A 23,601-nucleotide genomic window follows, 5' to 3' on the forward strand; every position below is an offset into this window, starting at 1 on the left:
CTTGGGAGTTACTGTGCCCAACACTGCATCAAATTCATGCTTGCATCGTGTAGTTGCTGGAGATGTCACTCAGTACCATTACATGAACTGCAACGAAAAAAAGGCCAAAATATTCATGCGAGTTCAAAAATAAAAACTAAAAATCAGATATCATAAAAAGCCAAGAATATTCACGAGCAGTCCAGCTAAATTAACCAATGATATACTAGCAGAAGGATAGGAACAAATTTAATCATCGTCTAACACGTCTGGGGAAACTTCGAAGAGCCTGAATTGTATCTCCCGAGCCTTATTTGTATCTTTGAGGAGCCTGGGGAGACGAGCCTTAATTGTATCTTTGGTTATGTTAGATGATGACGCTTCTGAAAAAAAATTTATATGATCTTCAGAGTCTACGAATAATTTAGATGATTAGAAATTCGGACACCACCACCAACCAATCATCAATGAAGTTTAGGCTGCCATGCAGGAAACTGGGTCACAAATTTAGTTGGAAAGGAAAGGGAAAAGGCAAGCAACCCCTGTGAAAGCTACCTAAAATTGTCACCATCGTATAAGAGCTACAGGGAGTTCTCTTGTTTCCACCAGAGTTGGTAAAACAAAAGTCTTGGTCTCAACAAGAAACGAACATCACCTTCAAAATGAAGTTGAGCATCATAAATGGATGTTTTGAATGTTAAAAAAGCCTGCATTATTTGCATCATAAACAGTCAAAATGGGAAAAAGGAGAGAACAATGACAACTAATGCTGATCAGAATATGCGCATCGCCTTGTAAATCCCAACCGGCGATGCAAATCCCAACCGGCCTGTCCAAATGAAGTTTAGCATTTGACATGGTCACTGTTGAAGATCCAATTCTACAAACATGGAGCCACCTCGTAGTAATTATTATTATAAAAGGGAAAAGGAAAACACCACAAGTTCAGAGTTTCAGGGTTGCTGAGGCTTGAGGCCAAAATCAGCTAATGTGATCAATAACCCCAATAGTCATTACGGATTTCATCATCAAACTTTTTCTTCAGCTCAGGATGCTTCTCGAAGTACTCTTCTGCAGTCATAGTGCTGATTTTTTTCTGCTCAGATTAATGAATTGATGTTAGAAATCATAAACTGGGCACGAATAAAACTAAAAGATAAAAGTATCCATTTCCATTTACCTTCAATTCTTGAACATCAGCAATTTCTTTATCCAGGCGCTCAGACTCCTTCAGGGATTGTTGCTCTGCTTCTTTCAAATCCACCAACTGCAAACCAAATGAAAATATATGCTATGAGAGAGAGGGAGGGAAGGGTGACAGCAAGAGGCAAGTTTTAAAAACCAGTATAAAAATCAGAATTGCACTTTTGGCTCGCACCAATTGATCAAATTTAGGCTTGTATTCTGGGGTCGTTTTGTCTTCAAACTTAGGGATCTCTATGCCTGCAAAAGAATACAGATAATTGGCTCAAATCAGTGCTCTGATAGACAATGGCTCCATTTTAGTAACCAAAAGTTATAAGGGATGAAAAAACAGATTATATTCCTGCCGATAAGATCCAATAAGATAGAAGAGCTATGATTCTAGGTACACTTAATTTAAACTTTAAATTGAAAATGGGGAACAAGACCCTAATTAGCCCAAAGAGGCCATACTGAACACAGTATGGACCAAACCTAAAGCATACAAAGCACAGGTCAACACACTCCATTGTAGGACCAAAACAGTTCAAACAAACTCCAAGAACTAAGATGTGCTGCGCGGAATCTGAAGTATACATCTAAGCATCATGTCATGCACTGGGAAAACACATACTGGGGAAAGAAGTTGGTATGAAACAAGGGACAACCTAACAAAAATTAAGGAATCACTTCATAATGGTATTCGACACATAGCAAACAAAAAAGACCTCCAAGTCAGTGCGTGAAGCATGGAACCAAAACAAAGCACTTCAATTTCAAGAGGAATAAACAAACAGAAGGCAAAAGGACTTTTGAAACACAGGAGATTAACATGGGTCATCTAAAGGAGCTTGCAAGCATATCAATGAGGAATTTCAGCCATCAATGGATTGCATCATAAGCAAATTCAGAAAAAATTAGAAGAGTTTTCAAAATAGCTTGTAAGGGGAAGAATGGTAACTCTACACTGGATAGCTTTCAGCATATCATCTAAAGCAACTTCTAAATATGAAATTACATGAGACAATCAAATAAAGAGCTAACCTGCCATTCATAAATGTTAAGCTGAAATTCAACTTTGGACAAAAAAAATTTAGACCCCCATGGAAGGGAAGCCTACCCATTAAGCTGAAATTAAACTTTGGAAAATTTGTTTTAGGCCCTGATGACAGGGAAGCCTATCCATTAAGTGTTCCTCAAGATCAATTAATAACGAGCAATTAGAACAGTGAAGCCTAGAGCAGGGGGAAAATGTCTTCCTGCACTGTTAAAATCATGAAGAGATAGATATGGCACTAGCTCTTCAAAGTCCAAAAAACTTGGCAGGTATCCAGAATAGAATCAAAGGTCAAAGTTTTCCGGTTTCCACATAGTTGAGAAATATATCTGGGTAAGTCAAAAATGCAGTTCCATAAACATCCAATCATCTAAAGGAGTATTTTAATCGACCTATAGCAGATAATTGCTAGCAATTATAAATCATTTTGCATCAACAATATATCCCAAGTTAATTATTTATCCAATATGAGGCAGTAAAACTTGAATAGTTAACTGCCAGCAACATCACTGACACCACCAAGTAACAAAATCAAATCAAGTAAACAAGTATCAAGCAGCACAAGGCAGCAGTAACAACTTAAAGTGAATCAGGTAACCTAAAGACACGAGGGGTACATTTGTGAATGAACAATGAAACATACTTTCATATGCCTGCTTGTACATGTCCACCAAGCGTGAGCCAATTCCTTTTCTGTAATATTCCCAGTTTATGGGTTCGGGTTCCTGCACAACAAAGCAACTAACACTCATAAAATAATACTTGCAATCACAAGCAGAAGTAACTATAAAGCTATAAACCACTAGTAAGGACAATAGACTCGACTTTCACAGGGCTGCTTTCACAAATACAATGCCACTCCTAAAAGACAAGCATGAATCTCACTCGACGTATTCACAATTAATAGGTCTCTAGTGCTTTTGGAGACGGAATTGAGTGAAATGCAGCTTGAATTAGCTCAAAATAATTCCATATACTTGAACTTTCCTACCAACCCAACAATATAATGTCCTCATACAATCATACAGTTCCCGTACAGACCAGTCACTAATTTCCCATTTTAAGTTTTCAGGAAACAGTATAATTTCAATACAAAACAGACCCATCTCGTAAATCGAAGCCAAATCCCTTATCAAAACGCAAAAACACAAATAAAATTAAAAATCACCAATCCACCATAAAAAAATTACAAAACCCCTAACTACATAATTAAAAAAATCATATGCAAACAAATCTAATACAGTTAACAAAAATTATATATCTAGAAATGCCAATATTGAAAAAAAAAATTAATTCAGAAAAAAAGGAGAGATCTAATAAGATAGAGAAGGGAGACCTGGCTGAACTTGGTCCCGAGTTGGGCGTTAACTTCGTTGAAAGCGCGACGAAGAGTAGCGAACTCTTTGCGAGCCTCATCGGAGACTAAAAGCTTGGCCATCCCATCCCAATCAACGGCTTTCGATGCTTTAAATGCCACATCCACTACTTTCTTTGAAGGTCCGCTCATTTTCTCTCTTCACTTTCTCAGCGGCCAAGCAGGAGGTTTTGAGATTGGTAGATGTTTTGAGTGATTTTATCACTAGCAAACGGCCTTCACTTGGATGGCCGTGTAGCCTTTTTCTTGTTTTTGTGTGGAATCTGCGACGTTTTGGGATGAAATTTCGAGGGTAGCCCAATGGGCTGTGATGGGCTAAGTTCTCTAGTTAATACGGCCACATCGAGTCCGTGGATATTGAAATTTGGAATTGGCCCTTGTTCTAGAGAATCCTCACCTTCATACTTCATAAATGTTTCCTCAAACCTTAAACATAAGCCTCCAACAAGCTTTTAATCTTATGGCTGAGTACACCGTCCGGATTCGGGATTCGACAGACCCATCCATAGCTTAAGCTGACTGTATAAAAATTAATTTGGAATTGGAATTGAATTAGTAAATTTTTTAATTAATTTGCTATTTAAAAAATAAGTTTTTTTCAAAATAATATTATTTTAATTTTTTTATTAACCCAAATTAATCTATTTGACCTGAATGATTTATTATGATAGCATTAATATCAAGGTTGTTAATGATGTTGATTTTGATCTGAATCTGAATCCATTCCTTTTTTAAAGCCATTAGATGGATTTGATACACAAAGTTCATGAATTATTTATTCCCTTATGCTAAATGGATCAAATATAAATTTATTTTAACCTATTCCAATAAGGAATTTATTAAATATTTTTTTAAGAACATCAAAGTATATAAATAATATTGGATACTTATAATATTTAAGTATTATCATAAGATAATTTCTTATATATATCATTGAATGCAACGGGCAATTCTTTTAAAAAAAAATCGATTGGCAAATCTGATGATATATTTACTAATCGGGTGTACATTAATAGGATATATTTTTTCCATGTAATATTATTGAAAAGTCTTCTTGTTAATGACGTGGCTGTGACCAATGTTTAGATCAGTTTAATGATTCGAGGTTGAAGTAACGTGAAAACATTACCTTGAAATGTAGCCATAAGTGGCAAGGAATTAATTACAAAGAGATGGTATTCATAGTTTAAATTTCATCTGTATTTTTTAATTTATTTATAAGTGTGTTATAAATTAAGTACCCGAGTCAGATAACTCGAGGATTTTATATAAAAAAATATTCTTGATTTAAATTTTACCATTTACATTATAAAAATTCGATCGGCATGGTGTTTCTCGTGGTTTGACGTGGCTATGATGTGTATCATGTCTAGAAGTATTTCTATAATATAATATTAAAAAAGAAAAACCTTGAAATGGAAGAGCCAATTCTTGATGAGACTCGTACGATTAAACAAGCTCTGTTAATGGCAGGCAGAGGCAGTCAATTGATTGGACTTTAAGCGACCTAGGAATTTAGGTACCTCATATCCCATTGCGTTTTACAGCAAGGTTTGTCAGCTATTTACAATCAACAAGTCATTGAATTTATGGGCTAATAACGTGTGTTAGATATAGCTTGTTTGAATATTTTGCTCTGATCATAGCATTTCTTCTTGGAAGTTCTAGGCGAGGCACGAAGGGCCTTGCCATTGAATTCTACAACACCTTGATACGAGGTCTGAAATCTTGGTGCCCTTTCTGAAGCTGTTAACGACATCAAATCAGTTGATGTTCTAACTACAGGAAAGTATTGATATCGTTTGTTTTCCACCAATGAAGGGGCTTCACTGTTTATGCCCTCTCAGGACTGGCGACACTGTACACACGCACAAAAAATGTAGACAGGTTTAATATGCCGCAATAATCTCGCTTTGACCTTGAAATTTCGACGTTTCATTAATTTTCCATGGGTGTGATGCAGAGCACAAACTGGGCTGGGCGCATCACACTGTTGTCAAACACAATATGCACGAAGTCCACCTTCGCAGTAGAGTTTTCTGGTATAAACAAGAGGTGCGTTAGTCTAGAAATGATAGTATTAAACGTGACTAACAGAATGTTTCTGAGTTTGCTGATGCCTACCGCAACTCGTCAGATTGACTGCATTAATAATCCATCCAGATTTTTTGTCAGGTTACCTCAAGGTGTCCCAGTTCAAGTGAAGCAAAAACTTGACTATATGCCTGCAGTGCAGTCAGTATTCATCATCAAAGACCTGGAAGAATTAGTGAAGTGTTTAATTGTCTCTTTACATTTTGTAGGGTCACCTTTCCTCGGGCAATCTCGTGTCCCTATAGAAGCCGAATGGGTGTGTGTCAATTCTGCATGTATGAATTCAAGAATCTTGATGTGTTATGTAATTAGCTGCGGTCCATTGCCTTAAACAGGGCAGCTGAAGGACAGCTAAAACCTCTCTTTCTTTCTGTGCTTCACATTGTGTGAACGCAAGAATCGATTAGGAACAGAGGCATTAATTTGATGATTTTGCAGGAAAATTCGGAAACGGAAAAGGCCTATTTCGAATAATTATATGTACCCTGATCAAGGCAAAAGTTTATATGCATAGTCAAACCATAATCAGATCCAGCACATGAATTTCACGTCTGCAAACAGCATATGACTGCACGATGATCACGCATATCGTCTTGCATGTTTCTGATTTATGATCCATGTTCTTATAAATTGCAATCTACTTTCCACAATCGTACAATATGGAGGAATAAGAGTGTGTATTGGTACTGTAAAAGTACCCATGTCCTCAATTTAGACTACAACTTCGCAATATTATGATGATGCTGGGCGGGATTAGCACGCGCATGTCCGTCAAAACTTTCTTCTTCTTCATGTTCTTTCTCTTTTTGCCCTTCTTTTTAATCAAAAAAATAATTTTTTAAAAAATATTAATAGATTTTGACCGTATCATGAGTTAATCTGAATCTTTCATCAAGTCAAATTTATTTATTTATTTTTTCAACTCACTCACCATATTGTGTGAATTTTATAACCAGGTTAATTGGGCCCCAATGTTATTTAAATATTTAAATCTCATTCCATATTTTTTTAGTGTTGGAATCTAAAACCTTCGAACGTAAATTCCAAGCTTTGACACTGGGGTTGTCCTCATTATATACATGTTAAACTAGTCTATCACCGTTCGTAAAGGCCCACAAAAGGAGCCATTTCGGAGAAGTAACTTAGCACTAAAGCTTCCAATGGTCAAGGCCTCTTTGGATTTTCCAAAGACCAATGAGTTTCAGAAGGAAATTTCGATTATGTATTCAAATTTGGAAGTAGAAACCTCAAATTAGCCACTAATGTATATAAACGGATAGCGACACACCACCCAAATAAAAAAAAGTATAGATTGCTAGGAACTCTATTGACAAGAGTTTTTGTTCTGTCGTGAAAATGAGAATATATAGGATAAGAGTCTAGGGACATCATTGAGGTTTCTCGAGTTAGAAAACGTAAGAACTGGATTCAACTGAAAAGACAGTGAAAGGGGAGAAAGCAGAGTCTCCTGATTGGATTGTTGTTCTGCTTTGTTCTGAGAGTCTCTCGTTTTCTGCCTTGTGGGTTCTCCTCTTGGTGTCATCTTAATTTCGTGCATTATATATACACACACACACACACATATATATATAGAAAGTGTACTTGATTAATTTAGGTATCACACGCTTAACCCGTCCAGACTTTGTATCATTCGAGGCGCACTTTCAACCATTGACTCTAGTTTTATTAATATTCTCCATATATACAAGACAATTGGGGACTGATTAAAAGTTTATAAATCCTTGTTCAGAACGAAAAGGAGAGGGAAGCAGAGAAGGAGCTTTACAAATGGAGTGATGTGAACACCCTGAATTGAAGACAGATAGAGTGATTTTTTTGTAGCTATAGATAATAGAAGGAGCTTCACTACTTGCAGTGGGATATGGACATAATTAAACATCCGATGGAAGACAATGCAAGTGTCAAAGTAAGATTAAATTTCCAACACTTGCTTCATTATTATCTGTCAAGCAACTAGTAATATTCCTTAATTAATTGATGGATTATATATATATATATATATTATAAGAGTTTATTTTTACCTAATCCATTATCAAATATATATTTATTCAACTTGTTAGAAAATAAATTAAAATTATTTTTAAAAACTTATTTAAAATTAATATAATTCTTTAATGTTATATCAATTTTGATAATTAAACGTTCATGAACTTAAATTAATAAAAGTAAAGAATAAAATAATAATGGATTCCTGCTAATTTAAATCTCAAAGTACTTTAACATGATAAAATATGTTATATATTAATATAAAATTATCATCGAATCTATTGTTAAAGTTTGGCATTGATAAGATAAAGTAGGATTATTAGAAAACAGAAGTCGTGTGTCAATCACGCAATTTATGGTTTCTTGGTTAGTAAATTAGTTAGATACATAGTTACATGTAAATTCATGGGTTGATTAGAATGCAAGTGAAAGTATAGTTGGCCTAGATGCATGCTAACTCTAAATCTAGTAAAGTCTATGACTTTCTCAAGTTTTCATAGCTAGATAGCTAGGGATGCTAACCATCCTTTTCCAGTGACGCAGTGCACGCAATTTAGGGTCTTTGAGTTTGCCATATCAAGTTTTAATTAATTCCAAGTCCGAAGCAACTTTCCATGTTAAAAGCTTAACCTAAAAGGTTAAGTTTATGCTCCCTATCGCTGTTATCCGTGCAAGCTGATATGTAAGGTGAAAACTCGACCTTCTAGCCAAAGCATTGTCAAAATGGCAGACTTGGGAGAAACTGGTCTTTATGTTCTTTTCTCCCATTATAGGTTACAACTTACAATCCGAGGCGTTTTCTATCAAAGAAAACCATGTTCTCATGGCTACCGCGACAAATTTATGGGTTAACGCGTAAGAGCAAGACATGCCTGAAGATTTCAGACTATTATCCTTCTCTTGTTCATACTCTCTCTCTCTCTCTCACACACACACACACATGTATGCATGCACCTGAAAACGAGTCGATGAAAGTCAAGGTATCGCTATCGTACAAATTAATGTGTAGCTGTGATTGTTGCTCTAGAAAAAAGATGAAACATTAAAGAGCCTGTTCAGACAACTATGCCTACGTAACAATGTTTTGAAGGGTGAAGAAAAAGAAATCATGATATGGAATAATACCCTGCAAAAAGATTATTGATAATTCAAAGTCCAGAGCTACAGAAATTATCATTGTTTCAAGGTAATTACTTCTGGATCAGAAAGATGCCTTTTATAACTTTATCTTAATACCATATGGAAGGATCCCGGGGGTGTATTTCCACTCCGGAAAGCAGGTATTAGTCTCATAGTAATTAGTTAGGTTAAGATTTAAGATTTTCATTAATAGAATGGTTCGTCATTATGCAATTTAACACACTTTTGATCTCTGCTTAAAAAGAAACATAAAACAGAGGAAGAGAGAACTCCTTTCTAATTAACATGCAGTGTTTTTACTTTCTAGGCTAAAATTCTTAGGATTACCACTGTTTAAAATAAAAATAATAAAATTTTTAATTTTAATAAAAAAATAGCTTCAATCTCAATTTCAACGGGATACGAGGTTTCATGCTACACGTGTTGAGCAAATTAAACGTTCTTAATCAAGGAGAGAACGTGATTGCAATGGCTCATGACTAGCAGTTGAACAAGAAAACCTTAATGACACATTCTTTTTGGCAGCGTCGTTAATTTTGCTTGGGAGTAATTAATTCTAGGGTCTAGACCGGATTACGTGCGCCTGTAAATGATTTCCAGCTCCTTGTCAGGAAAGAACGCCGAATAAACATTAATTTAAATTAATGAAGAGCAGAGCCAACGTTTTTAATGAAAGAACTCAAGTTTGCACCCAATTTTATGGTACATTAGCTCATCTTTTAATCAAATTCGAGAGGTAGAAAACAATAACGTAGCTCAATGAGGAAAGATTGCACAAGTTAGATATATTCAAACCTTCCTTAAATATTTAATTATTATATCACTCTCTCAAGAACTTTGTTCCAAGCATTTATTAAATCTGCGACCAGTGCACCTATTATATACTTAATTAAAATGGGAAGCTTATAGTGAGGCCACATGTATACATGTCAAGCCGATTCTGTTCATACTTCAGAGGGGTCTCAGAGGAGACTTTCCCAAAAAGAGTCATTAATTAATTTAGTTGCCATCGTTGAAACCATTTAATTTCAATCAAAATTTATTGTGATTAGATGTGATTGCTTGTTTCTACTATTTGAAAATTAATTCAAACCACCAATTAATGTGTTTCTATTTCAAATACCACTCATGCATGCCTTTCTTTTTCTATAAGGTTTCAAAGTTTGAATTTCTTTGTTTTACGCAAGAAAAAAGAATGCCCTTAACATAGCTCTTGTTATTCAGTGAGAAAAAAAAAAAAAAAGAGCATACCAAGCCAAACTCTTTTAGCTTCATCGTCAATGCTGTTGGTTGGTTTGGAATATATATTTATTTATTTTCTCCTGTTCTAGAATGTTTAGTTTATAAATGGTGGACCTTTGTTTAATGCCATTGAGTCGTTGTTAAAGAGTCCGTCCATCAATTTGGCGTACATGGTTATTTGGATTACGAATTAGGAGACCGTAAAACAAATATTAATGGGAAATTGATTAAAAAAAAGAGTCTACATGCAGAATAGTTAATAATCTCCCGCCAAATTTTATTCCTGTTCATTAATTGCAGAATATTTGTGAAGCTACGTACTGGTGAAGACCGAAGATCTTTCTGATATCAATAATGCCTGCAAATTAGCTTCTTCTTTATAATTCAAGGGGTTCACACTTGCTCTCAACTGTGTCTTACATTTGGAGAATCTGTGAGACGGGAGTCAATTACACGTAGCAAAAGAAAAGTACACAGAATGGACAAGATTTTAATTATAAATAGTTCTTGACAAAGCACATTAATTTGTTGGTTCATCGGTGTTGGTTAGCTAGCTACTCGTTAATTTAAGAGTTTGATTTAGCTGCTCTTTATTGCTCCTTTTATTTTCTTATAGAGTCGGTTCTTTTCCAAAGATGATCGTGACTGATTTGCGAGGCTCCAGTCACCAGATACATCATTATATACACCAGCCGTTCCCGGGAAAATCGAGGATAAACTAGACTGATAATGATATTGAAAGAAAAAAAATGCAAAATATTGTAGAGAATTTGGAAAGGTCGTCGAATTCTCCAGCGTTAGTCATGTATGTGTGTTGTTAATTCCTGTGTTTTTCCAAGGTTATGTGCTATTCTCGAACATTAGACGATAGTAATTTACCATGCGATAATTATGGATCGAATTAGTATGGTAATAAGAAAAATAGCTGGAATTTTCATATGCAGAGTATCTGGTCTGGCCTGCAAGAAAACAAAAACCTCAAGACCGAACAAGAATAAATCTTGACTCATAGCCTACATTTGCAGTCTAGTCTAATGTGTATCGGTTCAAGTAAAGCAAAAACCTGACGCCATTTCAGGTTATAGCGCATGCAGCCAATTTTGATGACTTGGAAGGGAGAACAAGTGGTAATGTGGTTTTGTCCATTGCATCAACTTATGGCTTGGCGCTTGAAAGGATTTACTTCCCTTCATCGTTCACACGGCACTTGTTTGATACTCCATCTCCAAGAGATCAATTGCCTTGATTTCTAGAGTGGTTTTATGACCCGAGAGATTAAATCTGGTTGGCTGCAGAGGAGGTTAAGGTATCACCGTCGTCCTGAATACTAACTCATTAATCAAATGTGTAAACATGAGAATTTCTTGCGGCTTGCTTGCTGGGCTGGGCAATCCTGAGGATCTGTTCAGCTGAAAATTATACAAGCACGAAGTTTGACTCGTGAAGAAAAAACAAAGACAACATTTTCGTTGAAGATTATAATTAAATGCATTCTCATCTCGGGTCATGAACGCAATTAATTTCATTTCTAGTAACTAACTTATTCCAACAATTAATCCATGTAGACAACAATATATATATATATATATATATATAGAAGTTTGAATTTTGTTCTGGTAAACAAGTTTGCTGTTAAGTGGTCCAAAATCATTGTCCTATTTAATAAGCTATGTTCCATTTTTAATTTATAAAAAAGAAAAGAAAAAAACGCTGATTGATGAGTTGCTACATCAAGAACATTTCTTGCGTCTAAAATCAGCTGATCATCGATGACTTCTATCTAATCTAGAATTCAATATGTAGACTTAGTATAACCACTCTAGACACATTTCTAGTTTGAAATCGACATGGCACTGCCCCCTTCACTACGCTGTGCATTCGGATTAATTAAGTTCGATCAGTAAAATGCAAAATAATCTCGACTGGTGATCTTAAGCTCTTCTGTTTTTCAGCTTGACGACATGGACACAGAGAAATAAGCATGATCATGATCATGATCATCTAACTAACTATATATTAATCCTCGGATCAAGAGGCATACACATTTTGACACTTTTACATTTGCTTGATGTAAGATGAATGCATCCCAGGGCTTTCTTTTCTTTTCCTCGAGGAGCTTTTAAGCCATCGTCGGTACTGCACGAACCATTAATGAAAATCTTGAAATAACTGTTCTTGCCCCTTCAAGACCGTACAGATATTGCCCGAAAGGTCCATATGTGACTTGGACTACACACACACACATATCGAAATTAGATTGATTATTGTTATCCCCGGGTAAGAAAAGCAAGCTTCATATGAACAGAAAGTTTGTCATTATAGTGAAAATGGATGCATGATTTGGAGTGGTTCACAATTTTGCATCTTGAACTTCTTTATTTTCTTTCGGAGGTAATTTGAACCGGGGAAGTACCCCAGGCAGCTGCATTATTATCCATCTGTCAAAAAAGAAGAGGAAAAAAAAAAAAGATTCTGCCGCTGGCGTAGAACACAAAAAATGTCAGAGAAAAAGATAAAGAATGAACTGTCTGGAGATGCTGACGATATGTTCTTTTGCTTATAAATCACAACACGCATGTGGGGCGCACGTGACATGATTAAAGTGAAAAAAGTTCTAGAGCCTGGTACGTGTTCCATGTCCTTCTCAAGCTTTAACGAAAATTGATTTTTTTAAAAATAATTTATTTTTTTTGTATTATTAAAGTTAATCAATAAAAAATATTTTTTAAACAAATAAAACTTTAATTTGAATTTTAAAAAAATTTATATTTTGAATAGAAAATACTTTTTAAAAATTATAAAAAATTTAGAAATATCATATTAGTTGTTAATTATATCAAATTTGATTCTAAAACTTTAGATTTTTCATATATATTTTTTTGAATTTTATTCTTTAAAATTTAATTTAATTTTTTTTTATATCAATTTTAATCTTTATTTTTATGATTGTTATTTACTTTTCTCTTATCATTATTTTAATTGAGATTTTCTATCAATCAGATTTGATTCTTATTCTTTTTACTAATATTTATTTTATTTAAAATAATTTATAAAAATATAATTAATTTTTTTAATTCCATAATCTTTCAACTTTTTTATCTGTTAGATTTAATTTTTAATATTATTTTGATTGTTATTTATTTTACAGTTTATTTTTCATAACATGACCAAATATTAAAAAATATATTTTAACTTATTTTTCATAACACTATTAAATATTAAAAAATAATTTATTTTCTAGAAATATATTTTTCAAGAAAACTGTTTCAAAAAACAACTATTTTTTAGTAAATAAACAAAATTTCACACTTAGGAAATGAGTTTCATGTAGTTAGTCAACCAGCCACCTAGCTAGATGTATCCTTTTAATTTGTTCATAAATAGGGTTTGGATTTTGAAATTCACTGTATTAGTTTTTAATTTCCTGCTTAAAATGTATAAAAATTTTCTTACCTGGATTTTTTTTCAGAGCACAATATTATGTTCATTTGACAATTACAAGGAAATTCTCTATCATGAAATCTGCGTGAGAGTTAATTGTAGTTTACAGCCTGTTAATGTGAAAGAGAAACTCGGATATTAAGAAAGTTGAAGTCACTGAAATATTCACCATTAATTAAATTATCATAATTTCTTAATTATGAAAACTAAATACTATAAAATAATTCGATCTATTAACTCTTCATGTATTAATTAGTTTGGTTGTGATTTTAGTATTTGACTATTTACTATTAAAATAAGGTCCGTTATACTGATCATAATGCATGAACATATTTACTTGGGAATTTCTCTTTCTTTAGCTCCCAGATGCTACACTTCCAAGGGAAGTGGCATGATCGTCCTCCCACTTTATGGGATAAAGGGCAAAACATGGATTTGAAATACTTTTGAATGATGGATCAGTAGATCCACCAATAGCTAGTGTTTTCAGTATTCCAGCAGTAGCAAGAAGATCGAAGCAAGAAAAAGGTCAAGTGCAAGGTTGACAAGGAACTCATGAACAAACAATATGTATTAGAAAATTAGGTCACCGATATATAAACTTCTTTAATCTGACTCAACAATTAGCACCAATCGATCTCCTTAATTCTCTCTCTCTCTTTTCTTTTCAATGGTTTCCCTCCTTTTTCTCCTAACATTACAGGTGTCAGAAAGACCCATCAATAACAGTCCGTTTCGTCAACATGGCTAAACAGAAATTCATCATGACACATATCTACCAAACCTAATATGGTTACTTTATTTAATTTTTTCTTAATGAGTATGTTTTTCGATGTCCCGTGCCTGCCCCATCTTGAGGGCATAAGTAATTGGCATAGTAGATCATCATGTCCAAAGAGGTTCCCATGATGTGCCCAAGTTGTTCTCGTCAAGAAAGCAGCTTGTGTCAACGTATTGGTGTTGTTGCAAGATGGGTTCTTGTTGAGACTGTGTCATTTCCATGCAGAGTAAAGCGACTAAATTGGCTTGCTGGCATTGCATGTTCACCACCTCAGCTTGTGCCTTGGCTAGTTGTGCTTGGAGGTCACTAACTTGTTTTTGAAGCTGGGAAATTGCACCAGCACAGCCATAAACCGGGTCTCTGATCCTCGCATTTGCTTCATAAACCATGCTGCTTACTGCATCTGCTCTCTGGGACTCTGGCAGTTCCTGCAGTTTTTCACATTGGTAACAGTACTGATCAGTTTTCAAAATTGAATCATGAAAGCGGTCCCTGCAATGTTTTAAGCAAAAATCGATCTGATGTGATTCCTAACATGACAATATGTTGACCTTGACATGGAATCCCAAACTTGCCCTTTGGGGGTGGGTGATGCGTATTTGCACCCATGTGCAAGTTGTGGTGTGGAATGACTTGCCAATAAATACAAACAAATGCCGTGGGAAGAAGTAGCTAGCAAATCAATTGACCTCGATCTATTATGGACACCTTTTTTTGGTTTTGACTTCTTTGTGCATAATGCTGATAACTAATTGTCCATACCCTCCTCTCTTTTTCTTTTGGTTCTGTCTGGCAATAGTCATTCCCCAATTCAACCTCTCATGATCATTTTTTTTCCATAAAGCAGGTGCAGCAGAACTGCAGCTAGCTGCTTTGCTTTTGTTTAGAGAATGCAAACAATGGTTGGAGAGAAAAAAAGAAAGTTAAAACCATTTAAAAATCTAAAGGCCCTCAAATGTCCACTATCGAACTTTTTCTTTAAAAAAATATCATACCGGTCGAAAAAAAATCAATTTTTGGAAAAATTGTTTCAAGTCAAACCTGAAGAACTGCATTGTGCTTCTACATTTCTGTCTGAATATTGGACGAAAAAAAGGATGAAAAGACATTAAAAAAATTTCTATTAATGTTCAAATCTCTTAAATTCAAATATTATGGAGGAAGGCTACTTGTCTTGTAAGGAAACTGATGGAACCAAAGAATATCTTACGGTACCTGCAAAAACTTGATGATGTTGCTGGCTCCAAAGACCCTATGAGCAATGGTGAACTTGTATGGCTCAGAAGGAGGAAAATAAGGAGCTAAAACACACTTGTCAACGCAACGCCGGCGAAGGATTTTGCAGGCAGCACAAGGGCTAACAACAGCCGGAGGAGGGAGGGGAGTGGCAGCTGAAGGTGGAGTAAGATTTGGAGAAGACTTTGAAGGAGAAGGAAAAGTAGTCGGAGATGAATGATGAGAAGAAGGTGGTGAAGAAGAAGATGGAGAGTAGGAGAATTGAGAAGGAACATTGATTGGAGATATTGCTGCAGACATATCCATATTTGATCAGAGAGAGAGAGAGAGAGATGTGGAGATGGGAAATGGAGGAGCTAATTGTTGCTGCTTTGCGAGTATACTTCACAGAAACCAAAAGGAGGGAATATATAGAGAAAGAAAGTATTTATTTTAATGATGTCAAGCTTATGTCATTAATCTTTTAATGATGTCACAATTTGAAACAGCTACACTTTGCGTTTGGTTAGTTTAACAGTGTCCGTAATAAAAGGTGCAAGAATATAAATATAAAATAAATTTATTTTTAAAATAAGTATTTATTATTTAAAAATAAAATGGTATATGGACTTTTTTGGTCCTTACAAAACACTACATTTTCTTTTCTTTTTTGATCTAGTCGTAACATGTCTTTAGTTGGAAGGCAACTCGTCTAGGGCAGGACAGCTTAGGAAGAGTCATACAGTACTGCCAAAATTAATTCAGAGAAGTTTCTTTCAGTGATGGCTGTGAATTATCAATTTTCTAGTTGCATACGTGACCTTGAATTACACGAACACTTAATTTTGTTTTCAACGTAACATACAAATTAATTATGCCGAACCTTGAATTTTTGTCATTTTAATTCTGTTAGTAATTTATATATGTATATATTGCATTTTCTAGAAAGAAAATCAATAGATTTTTTAACAAGTCTTAATATTTGCTGGGAATGTGAAAATTAAAATATTAAAGAAGATATATATTAGTATTTTTATTAGTATTAAGTGGTGTTTTAATATTGTAGTAGAGTTGTTTTTCAAAATGATTTTTATTTAAAAAAATTAAAAAAACAAGGCTAAACCGCATAAACAAACAGTGATTAATCATACACTACAGAAGAAATAGTTGATTCTAGCTTTGAGTTTAGCACGATATATATGTGTGTTGAAACCTTTTTCTTCCTCCACTGTCTATATATTAAAGAACCTTTTTCAGGGATCTGTAGATGACATCATAGAGCAAGATGGAAAGAGAACCCACTAGGAATTCAATAGAAAAGTGGGCAAAGAATTAATTATTTTATACCAGAAGGTCTGCTAAACACGATTATGTCGAAAACTAGTTGATTAAGATAGCACTAGTGTACGTTGATCTCTTGGTTAGTACATAGATTAATTAAAGGCTTCACCTAGGAAAAAAACATGGCGAAAGAAAAAATAAAACTGGGGAAGTAATCTTGCCAAGTAAGGAAATCAAACGCTTGTATGATTTTGTTGTGCAATATTCTTTAGCATATTCAAATTACTTCAAAAATTAAAACCATTAAAATGAATGTTCAACAATCGGCTCCTTTTGAGAGCTGACTCACTTTAAAGTAGAGGTTTAGACGTTGATGAAGTGACAAAAAAATATGTTTTGGTTCTTACCTAAAGTTTGAAATATACATTAGATTTAGAGTAAAAAAAAAAATCATTCATATTTTTTAAAAATTATCATAACTTAAAAACTTAAATTATTAAACAATATCCTAAAATATAATTTATATTATTTTTTAAGATAATATTTCAAGTGAAAATTCTTTATATTTGCAACTTAATTTATATTATTTTATACATATTTTTTATTAAATAAATAAAAATAAAAAGATTTAAATTCATAATCATTTGACTATCAAATTTTTAATATTATATTAAATAATTATTTTAATCTAAAAATTTTATCTATTAAATAAAATCTTTAAATATCATTTATATCATTACTGCTTCACATCGTCCTTCACTGCATAACTTGACTGATCATCTACGTGGATCCTTGTTGGCAAGTACTCTCCATCATTGCTTATAAGACGTTAAAATTTTAGTAGGTATTGCTCATCACTAACTCCATACCAATACTAGTCCTGTCACATTTGCCTTTCAGGACTCGGGAGATAAAAATGGCTTCGAGGCTGATGCCACCAGAGTACTATATAATCCCCAGCATTAGTCGTAAATTAGTTATAATTCTAGGAATAAATTAACTACCTTCTGTTATGTCATCATAAATATCGCTGTCAAACCTTCGTTCCAGCGATCAGAACCACACATTTGTCCGAATTCCTGAATTTGTAGTGATGTTTTTGTTACTGATCTTGTAGGTAAATTAACTAAACATGAGTAGGTGTGGATCATCTTGGTACCAACCTGTCGAATCACTTACCAAGAGACCTTGTTATAGAATCTCAAGGCTGATGAAGCTGTAACAGTAGTTTTGGCTTCTCTCCACTAGTCTGAATAATGTATGCTTGTATGTATTCCACAATATATAGTACTACAGATATGATCACGTGTACGTACACATGTATTCATAGACAGGCAGGCACTAAAATATATGCAATAGAGACGTCCAGAGCGCAAGCTTGCTCTTTCTCTATGAGATATATTGCCATCTGCATGGGGAAAAATCAAAATTGAAGTCTCGACTACAAAGAGAATGCCACCTGGCCGATCTAATCGCCATCCAAATTAGTTCATCGGATGCCGGCTTTTTACCGAGGGATTATGACTTGCAATATTGCTGCCACAACAGCGAAGGAGATGCAACCTATCACCATCTTTCAACTACTTAACTGCATGAAGTGGCGCGTATTAGAGATAATGACCGAAGATTTAAGAGAGTACAACAGATGTAGCCCTAAGCTCGTATTGTCCATGGTGGGTCACTAGTTCGGTGAGAACCGATGGCTCGTGGGGGAGCAAGAAAACGAGAGAGAGAAGAGGATCCTTATCATCTTCGTTTTGTTATAAAAAGTCCCCTAGAGTGTGACCTTTTAAAAGAGACTTTTGTTTTCTCCAAGTAATATTTCTACGCTCTAATGCCATTCTTTCTTCAAGTTAGAAATTTTTGGGTCTGTAACATGGTTTGTAGTGCGAAGTAGTTGGACAGTATTTTTCTTGCCTATTCTTAATTTCAATGTGGTGCCTTTGTTAGGTTTCTCCCCTTTCGTCACCGATATTAATTTTAAATTAGTTAAGAGTAATTATAAAAAAGGCCCCAGGAAGACAACTAGTTAAGTGCTCGATCGCTCGTTGCAATATTAATTAATTTATATGTTTGTCATAATTGTTTTTTTTTTTTCCTTTAAGTTGGTTGGTATTCTTGGATTCATTCTCATGTGTTGAGATTAACTTTTTACCATGAAAATACACATAAACAAAAAAAAAAAAAAAAGCAATTTGGGTCTTCGAAATAGCATACTCTATTCGAGTTGCTCTAATGATATTATAAAAAGCAAAATCTTGATGAATTTTTCAATTTCAAAGTGGTGTTTTTCTATTGGAATAAAAAAAGAAAGAGTGGATAATGAGTACAGTAAACCACTAATTTAATGAGTCCACTCTCAAGTTTTCTAATTCGAGATTGATACCGAATACTATAGGCTTCGCGGCACCATGGCGCTTGAAGCTTTTCAGGGGATACGTTTCTCAACTTCTCTTGTCGCGTTCGAGACAGACAGGGAGTCTTTTGCGTGTGGACCAAAGCCAAGTATAAAGAGATATGGATGGAATTATTACCCCACCCATACAATAGAAAGGTAAAAAAGGTGAATCGATCTTATTAACCATGATTGACACGAGTCATGATACTGTGACAAATGACTTCAACATTTCTTAAATTTCCCTTTTAATTTTCAGCAACCTAATACTCATGCCAAGTTCCCCTAAAGTCAACAAATGTTCATAATAAATCTAGCCACCAGTATGTTCAAATCCCTTTTTCGCACCAAAATCATGCTAGAATTATTTAGCCTCCACCACCAATGAATGCTTGTTGCTCGTCTCTGCCATACCTCACAGGGGATCAAGCGTGTGCGCATATATGATTCAGATAAGCATCTGGAAACATGCAGTAGCAGATTTTGAATCGATGAGAGTCATATTTATGAACATTAATTAAAGGTAAAAAAAAAAAAGGGATTTCGTACACATTTAGTCTAGATTAGGCCGGAGTGCTATGATTCCAAAACGAGAAAAAAAAAAAAAGGAAATATGGTACGTAGTCCACATCTTACAAACGCGAAGACAAGAGATGAATGAGGCAAATGAGCCTCCAATACGAGAAACAATGGTAAGACTAAATGATAAATTAAGACATGATGTTTGAAACGGGATCAGAGAAATGAGGCTTTGACTGCACAGCACATCAGAAAAAAGTCTTGACGGTCATTCGGCTGTTCCACAATGGTTTTTTATATATATATATATAATTAGCATAGTAAACATAAGATATTATAGTTTAAAAAAATTTGGTGAAGCAGCGTTTTTTTATCAAATTGCGTTTTTAAAATGATGCGAAAGTTGTATCTAGTTGTATTAATCAGATAATTATTTTATATAAAAATCAAAATTTTATAAATTTCTTTTTTAAAATATATTTTATAAATTAAATATATATATTTATCTAACTTGTAGACTACAAAATAAACTATAATTAAAATCTTAAAAAATTATTATTTAGTGGTTGTTATCTATTTCTCAATGTCAATAATATAGCTAGATTTATGATGATAAATGATTTTGAACATTCAAGTATATATTTGTCATAATTAAATAAAAATTTAACCTAGATAAATTATTATTATGATAGGTTTAGATTCAAAAAAAGATTTGATCACCAAAATAACATATCAACTATGTATTTACTTTTGATGGACACGTTTAAATTTTTACAAGAATTTTTAAAGGCTATTTTACCTATAATAGTTATTGTGTCGCTATACAGACTGTCGAGTTTCTAGATATAAAAAATTATAGTCAAGCCCTCTAATTTTGATAGTTTTAAAAAAAAAATTATATTATTTTTAAATTTATTTAATTAATTTTACTTATCATTACAAATCAGTCAATCAATTAAACGAAAAAATTGAACTTTTAAAAGCACAACAAGGTAAAATGTATTGTTTCACCAACTTTTTTTGAAATGAATATGTTACTTCATCAATGTTTACTATGCTAATTGTCCAGTTGATGCTTCCACAGTGCAATCTAGATTCCTTTACTGATTACACAATAGTTTTGGTGTTTGATAAATTATTTTCTATACGAACCTTTTTTGGGTGTTTGATAAATTATTTTCTACACGCACCTTTTATCTAAGGAAAATAATTAAAGTTGATTAAGGAACACCAGAAAATTGCTTTTGCTTCACAAGTGGTGGTTGTAATGTCACCCCCCGACCAATTATAAGACCAAAGAAACCATTATTTTGCTGGTTGGGGGTGTGCGCATGCTTTCTAAAAATAGCAAAGTTCTAATGCAATATTTATCTCCATCTCAGTAATTTTTTGTCACCAATTAATGAAAATAAATAAATCTCAATGCTTTTCCAGATTAGAACTGGGTTTTTTTTTTGAATCTATAGTGTTTGTTTTTGCATTGTAATTTATTTTTCATTATCTCTGAATCTATAGTGTTTGTTCTTGCATTATAATTTGTTTTTCAAATTATTCCTCACTTGAAAAAATATGAAATTAATATTTTTTATATTTTTTAAATGGTTTTGAATGACTTACATTAAAAAAATTTAAATAATTATTTTAATATATTCTCAATTAAAAAATAAGACTTTCAAAAAATAAATCTGTATGAAAATTAAATCGAATATTCCGACCGACAAAGCCTTGGCCCGAGTATGACCAGTCTATTCAATACCTCCTCAATAAAAGACTTAATTTCGAAAACTTTATTGCGTATTATGTGATCATTCAGCCATAATTATATGAAAATAAGAAGAAAGAGAAGTAAACCTCAATTATATTACGAATTATAATCCTTTTTTTCTGCGGACAGACACTCTCCAAATCCATAAAACTATATATAGGCATATCAACGTCATGCTTCCCGCGAGAGAGGACTTAACATGGAATTATATGTAAATAACGGAACATCCCAATCAGTCTCACAATTAATCAGTTCAGTGCAGCTCATTAGACTAGATTAATTAGATCTCAAGCAATATCAAGACATTGGATTGCACCAGTTTGCATTAAGGTCCACGCGTCATTGCTTAGTTTGAATAAATCTTGCAGGGCTTTTTGCCACACGGTTTCTTCCATTATTTTTATTTTCTTGAATCTATCTCCAATGACCTTCTAGAAAAAAGAGATGGAAGTGCTAGGGCACCCATTTCAAGAAGAAAAACCTCTCCCACGGTTAATAGTTTTGTTTACTTGCTTGCAAGAGTACAAAAGTTAGCCAGAGGTTGCTGTCTGTAGTCAATATAGACAGTGAGCGTGCTCTCATTAATCAACAGAAAAGGGAAAAACCGATTTTTTATTTTATTTCATCTATTTTTTTGGTTTAGTGTAAACCGAATTAAGTTGTGGAGAAAAGCAAGGGAAAGTGAAGTTGATTGTCTTTAGTTCGGGAAGAAAATTCATAGAGAAGAACATTGTGTTTTAGACAAGGTCAGCAATCGCGTTCTGGAAATTGAATTTTAAGTTAGAATTTTCTGCTATTTATTTTCTAGGAATCGATCACTCGGTCATGTATATAATCATGAGTGGAAAAGAAATTACACAGCTGCATAATTTTACTTTCCCCTCCATTTGTTTGGCGAAGAAAAAACTCAGTCTTGCCCTGTTGACACGATCCTGAGCACGCAATTTCTTCGCATTACAAGTTTCTGGGCACCATTTTTCTTTCTAGGAAGTACGTGTATATCGTTGTTAGTTTAGGTCTTTGCTAGAAAATGTGAAAGCTTAAACATGAAACATGTTAGTCAGGGTAAGTTTGGATGAGACTTCTCCTACCCCAACTCACAAGGGTCAAGGTCATGTCTCCCTATTTAAAACCTAAAGTGGTTTCATACTGGGTAAATTTATGGATTTTATGGCTTGAACGGAAACTGGAATGAACTGTTGTTTAAATCTTCTGATGAAAATATTGTGCAAACAGCTGCCTTAAGCTAAATTGTTCCTTGCAAATCTCAGACTGGATCGATCTAGTTGATTGTGTGCCATGAACATCCTCATTAGTTTCTAATTGTACAGTAAAATCAATGCAGTCAGAAAGCACTAGCTCATTGCATCCAAAAAAGTAGTGAATTCTGCAAAGGGATATTGCGAGAAGGTGGCGCGCGCAGTGGGAACACCAGATATTCACTTACATTGATTTTCTTTTTTTAGCAAAAAAGGGTTGCAAGTGGTGACTTTATTATAGCAAGTAAACAAGGTGGCAAGCGTCTTGATCTCTAGAAAAAGTCTATATTCCCATACCTTAGATACTGTTTGCTTCGTCCTGCTTGATCATGAACAACTGACAAAATTAAGATACAGGACACGTAACCCTTCTTCAGGGACATAAACTCCACTAACCCAAAGTCATGCATTAAATTAATATTTCTTTTTTAAAGTAATGATTTATGTTTGTCAACAAATTCTATTATATTAGTAAGAGCTCACATTTTTTACAGGGATCAGAATGGAAGAGCAAATGAGCAACCACGTTTACACCTTGCAAAGCCAATCAGTCGCCGCTGCTGATCCCTTCAACTTCACACAAGCAGGAAAACAACTTAGATAATGAATTAAAAATAAACTATTGCAATACATTCTGGCATTAAATGGATGAGTTTAAGGAAGAAATAGCGAATCAGTCTACAGAACTACAGAGAGTTGCTATTACCTAACAATGGGTTATCGGTTTTTCATCTTTCCTTTTCTCCGCTATAAATGGAGATCTGATGTGCAAATCCCAGTCTCCGTAGAGCGGATACTCAGATTCAAATTTTATAGCATATGAATCTAACGGAACAACGCGATCAAACCTGAGGTAATACAATCCAAAA

General features: G+C 34.0%; 2 protein-coding genes across 2 annotated transcripts; both read right to left on the minus strand.

Annotated features, from left to right (window-relative positions):
• Window positions 1-635: 635 nt before the first annotated feature.
• On the minus strand, window positions 636-3,891 carry LOC105127420 (ATP synthase subunit d, mitochondrial-like). Its single transcript, XM_011028699.1, has 6 exons — window positions 3,811-3,891; window positions 3,555-3,779; window positions 2,862-2,943; window positions 1,358-1,422; window positions 1,160-1,246; window positions 636-1,075 (listed from the first exon to the last, which is right to left on the minus strand). Exons 2-6 carry the CDS (start codon window positions 3,723-3,725, stop codon window positions 974-976), a joined length of 507 nt encoding a protein of 168 aa, XP_011027001.1. The 5' UTR covers window positions 3,726-3,779; window positions 3,811-3,891; the 3' UTR covers window positions 636-973.
• A 10,179-nt stretch (window positions 3,892-14,070) lies between these two features.
• LOC105127419 (LOB domain-containing protein 1-like) lies at window positions 14,071-15,909 on the minus strand. Its single transcript, XM_011028698.1, has 2 exons — window positions 15,514-15,909; window positions 14,071-14,726 (listed from the first exon to the last, which is right to left on the minus strand). The coding sequence occupies exons 1-2, from the start codon at window positions 15,838-15,840 to the stop codon at window positions 14,403-14,405; spliced, it is 651 nt and encodes a 216-aa protein (XP_011027000.1). The 5' UTR covers window positions 15,841-15,909; the 3' UTR covers window positions 14,071-14,402.
• Window positions 15,910-23,601: the final 7,692 nt, after the last annotated feature.

This window comes from Populus euphratica, unplaced genomic scaffold (assembly GCF_000495115.2).
Source record: "Populus euphratica unplaced genomic scaffold, PopEup_1.0 scaffold13.1, whole genome shotgun sequence".
Classification (NCBI taxonomy): Eukaryota; Viridiplantae; Streptophyta; class Magnoliopsida; order Malpighiales; family Salicaceae; genus Populus; species Populus euphratica.

What these genes read in the sequence shown, in the direction of transcription:
- LOC105127420 (XM_011028699.1), bottom strand. Translation starts at nt 3,725, where the DNA reads ATGAGCGGACCTTCAAAGAAAGTAGTGGATGTGGCATTTAAAGCATCG. An exon ending in AGCCTAAATTTGATCAATTG is followed by an intron (nt 1,247 to 1,357) that starts GTGCGAGCCAAA and finishes TTTGGTTTGCAG; the next exon opens with TTGGTGGATTTGAAAGAAGC. An exon ending in CTGATGTTCAAGAATTGAAG is followed by an intron (nt 1,076 to 1,159) that starts GTAAATGGAAAT and finishes TAATCTGAGCAG; the next exon opens with AAAAAAATCAGCACTATGAC.
- LOC105127419 (XM_011028698.1), bottom strand. Translation starts at nt 15,840, where the DNA reads ATGGATATGTCTGCAGCAATATCTCCAATCAATGTTCCTTCTCAATTC. An exon ending in ACATCATCAAGTTTTTGCAG is followed by an intron (nt 14,727 to 15,513) that starts GTACCGTAAGAT and finishes GAAAAACTGCAG; the next exon opens with GAACTGCCAGAGTCCCAGAG.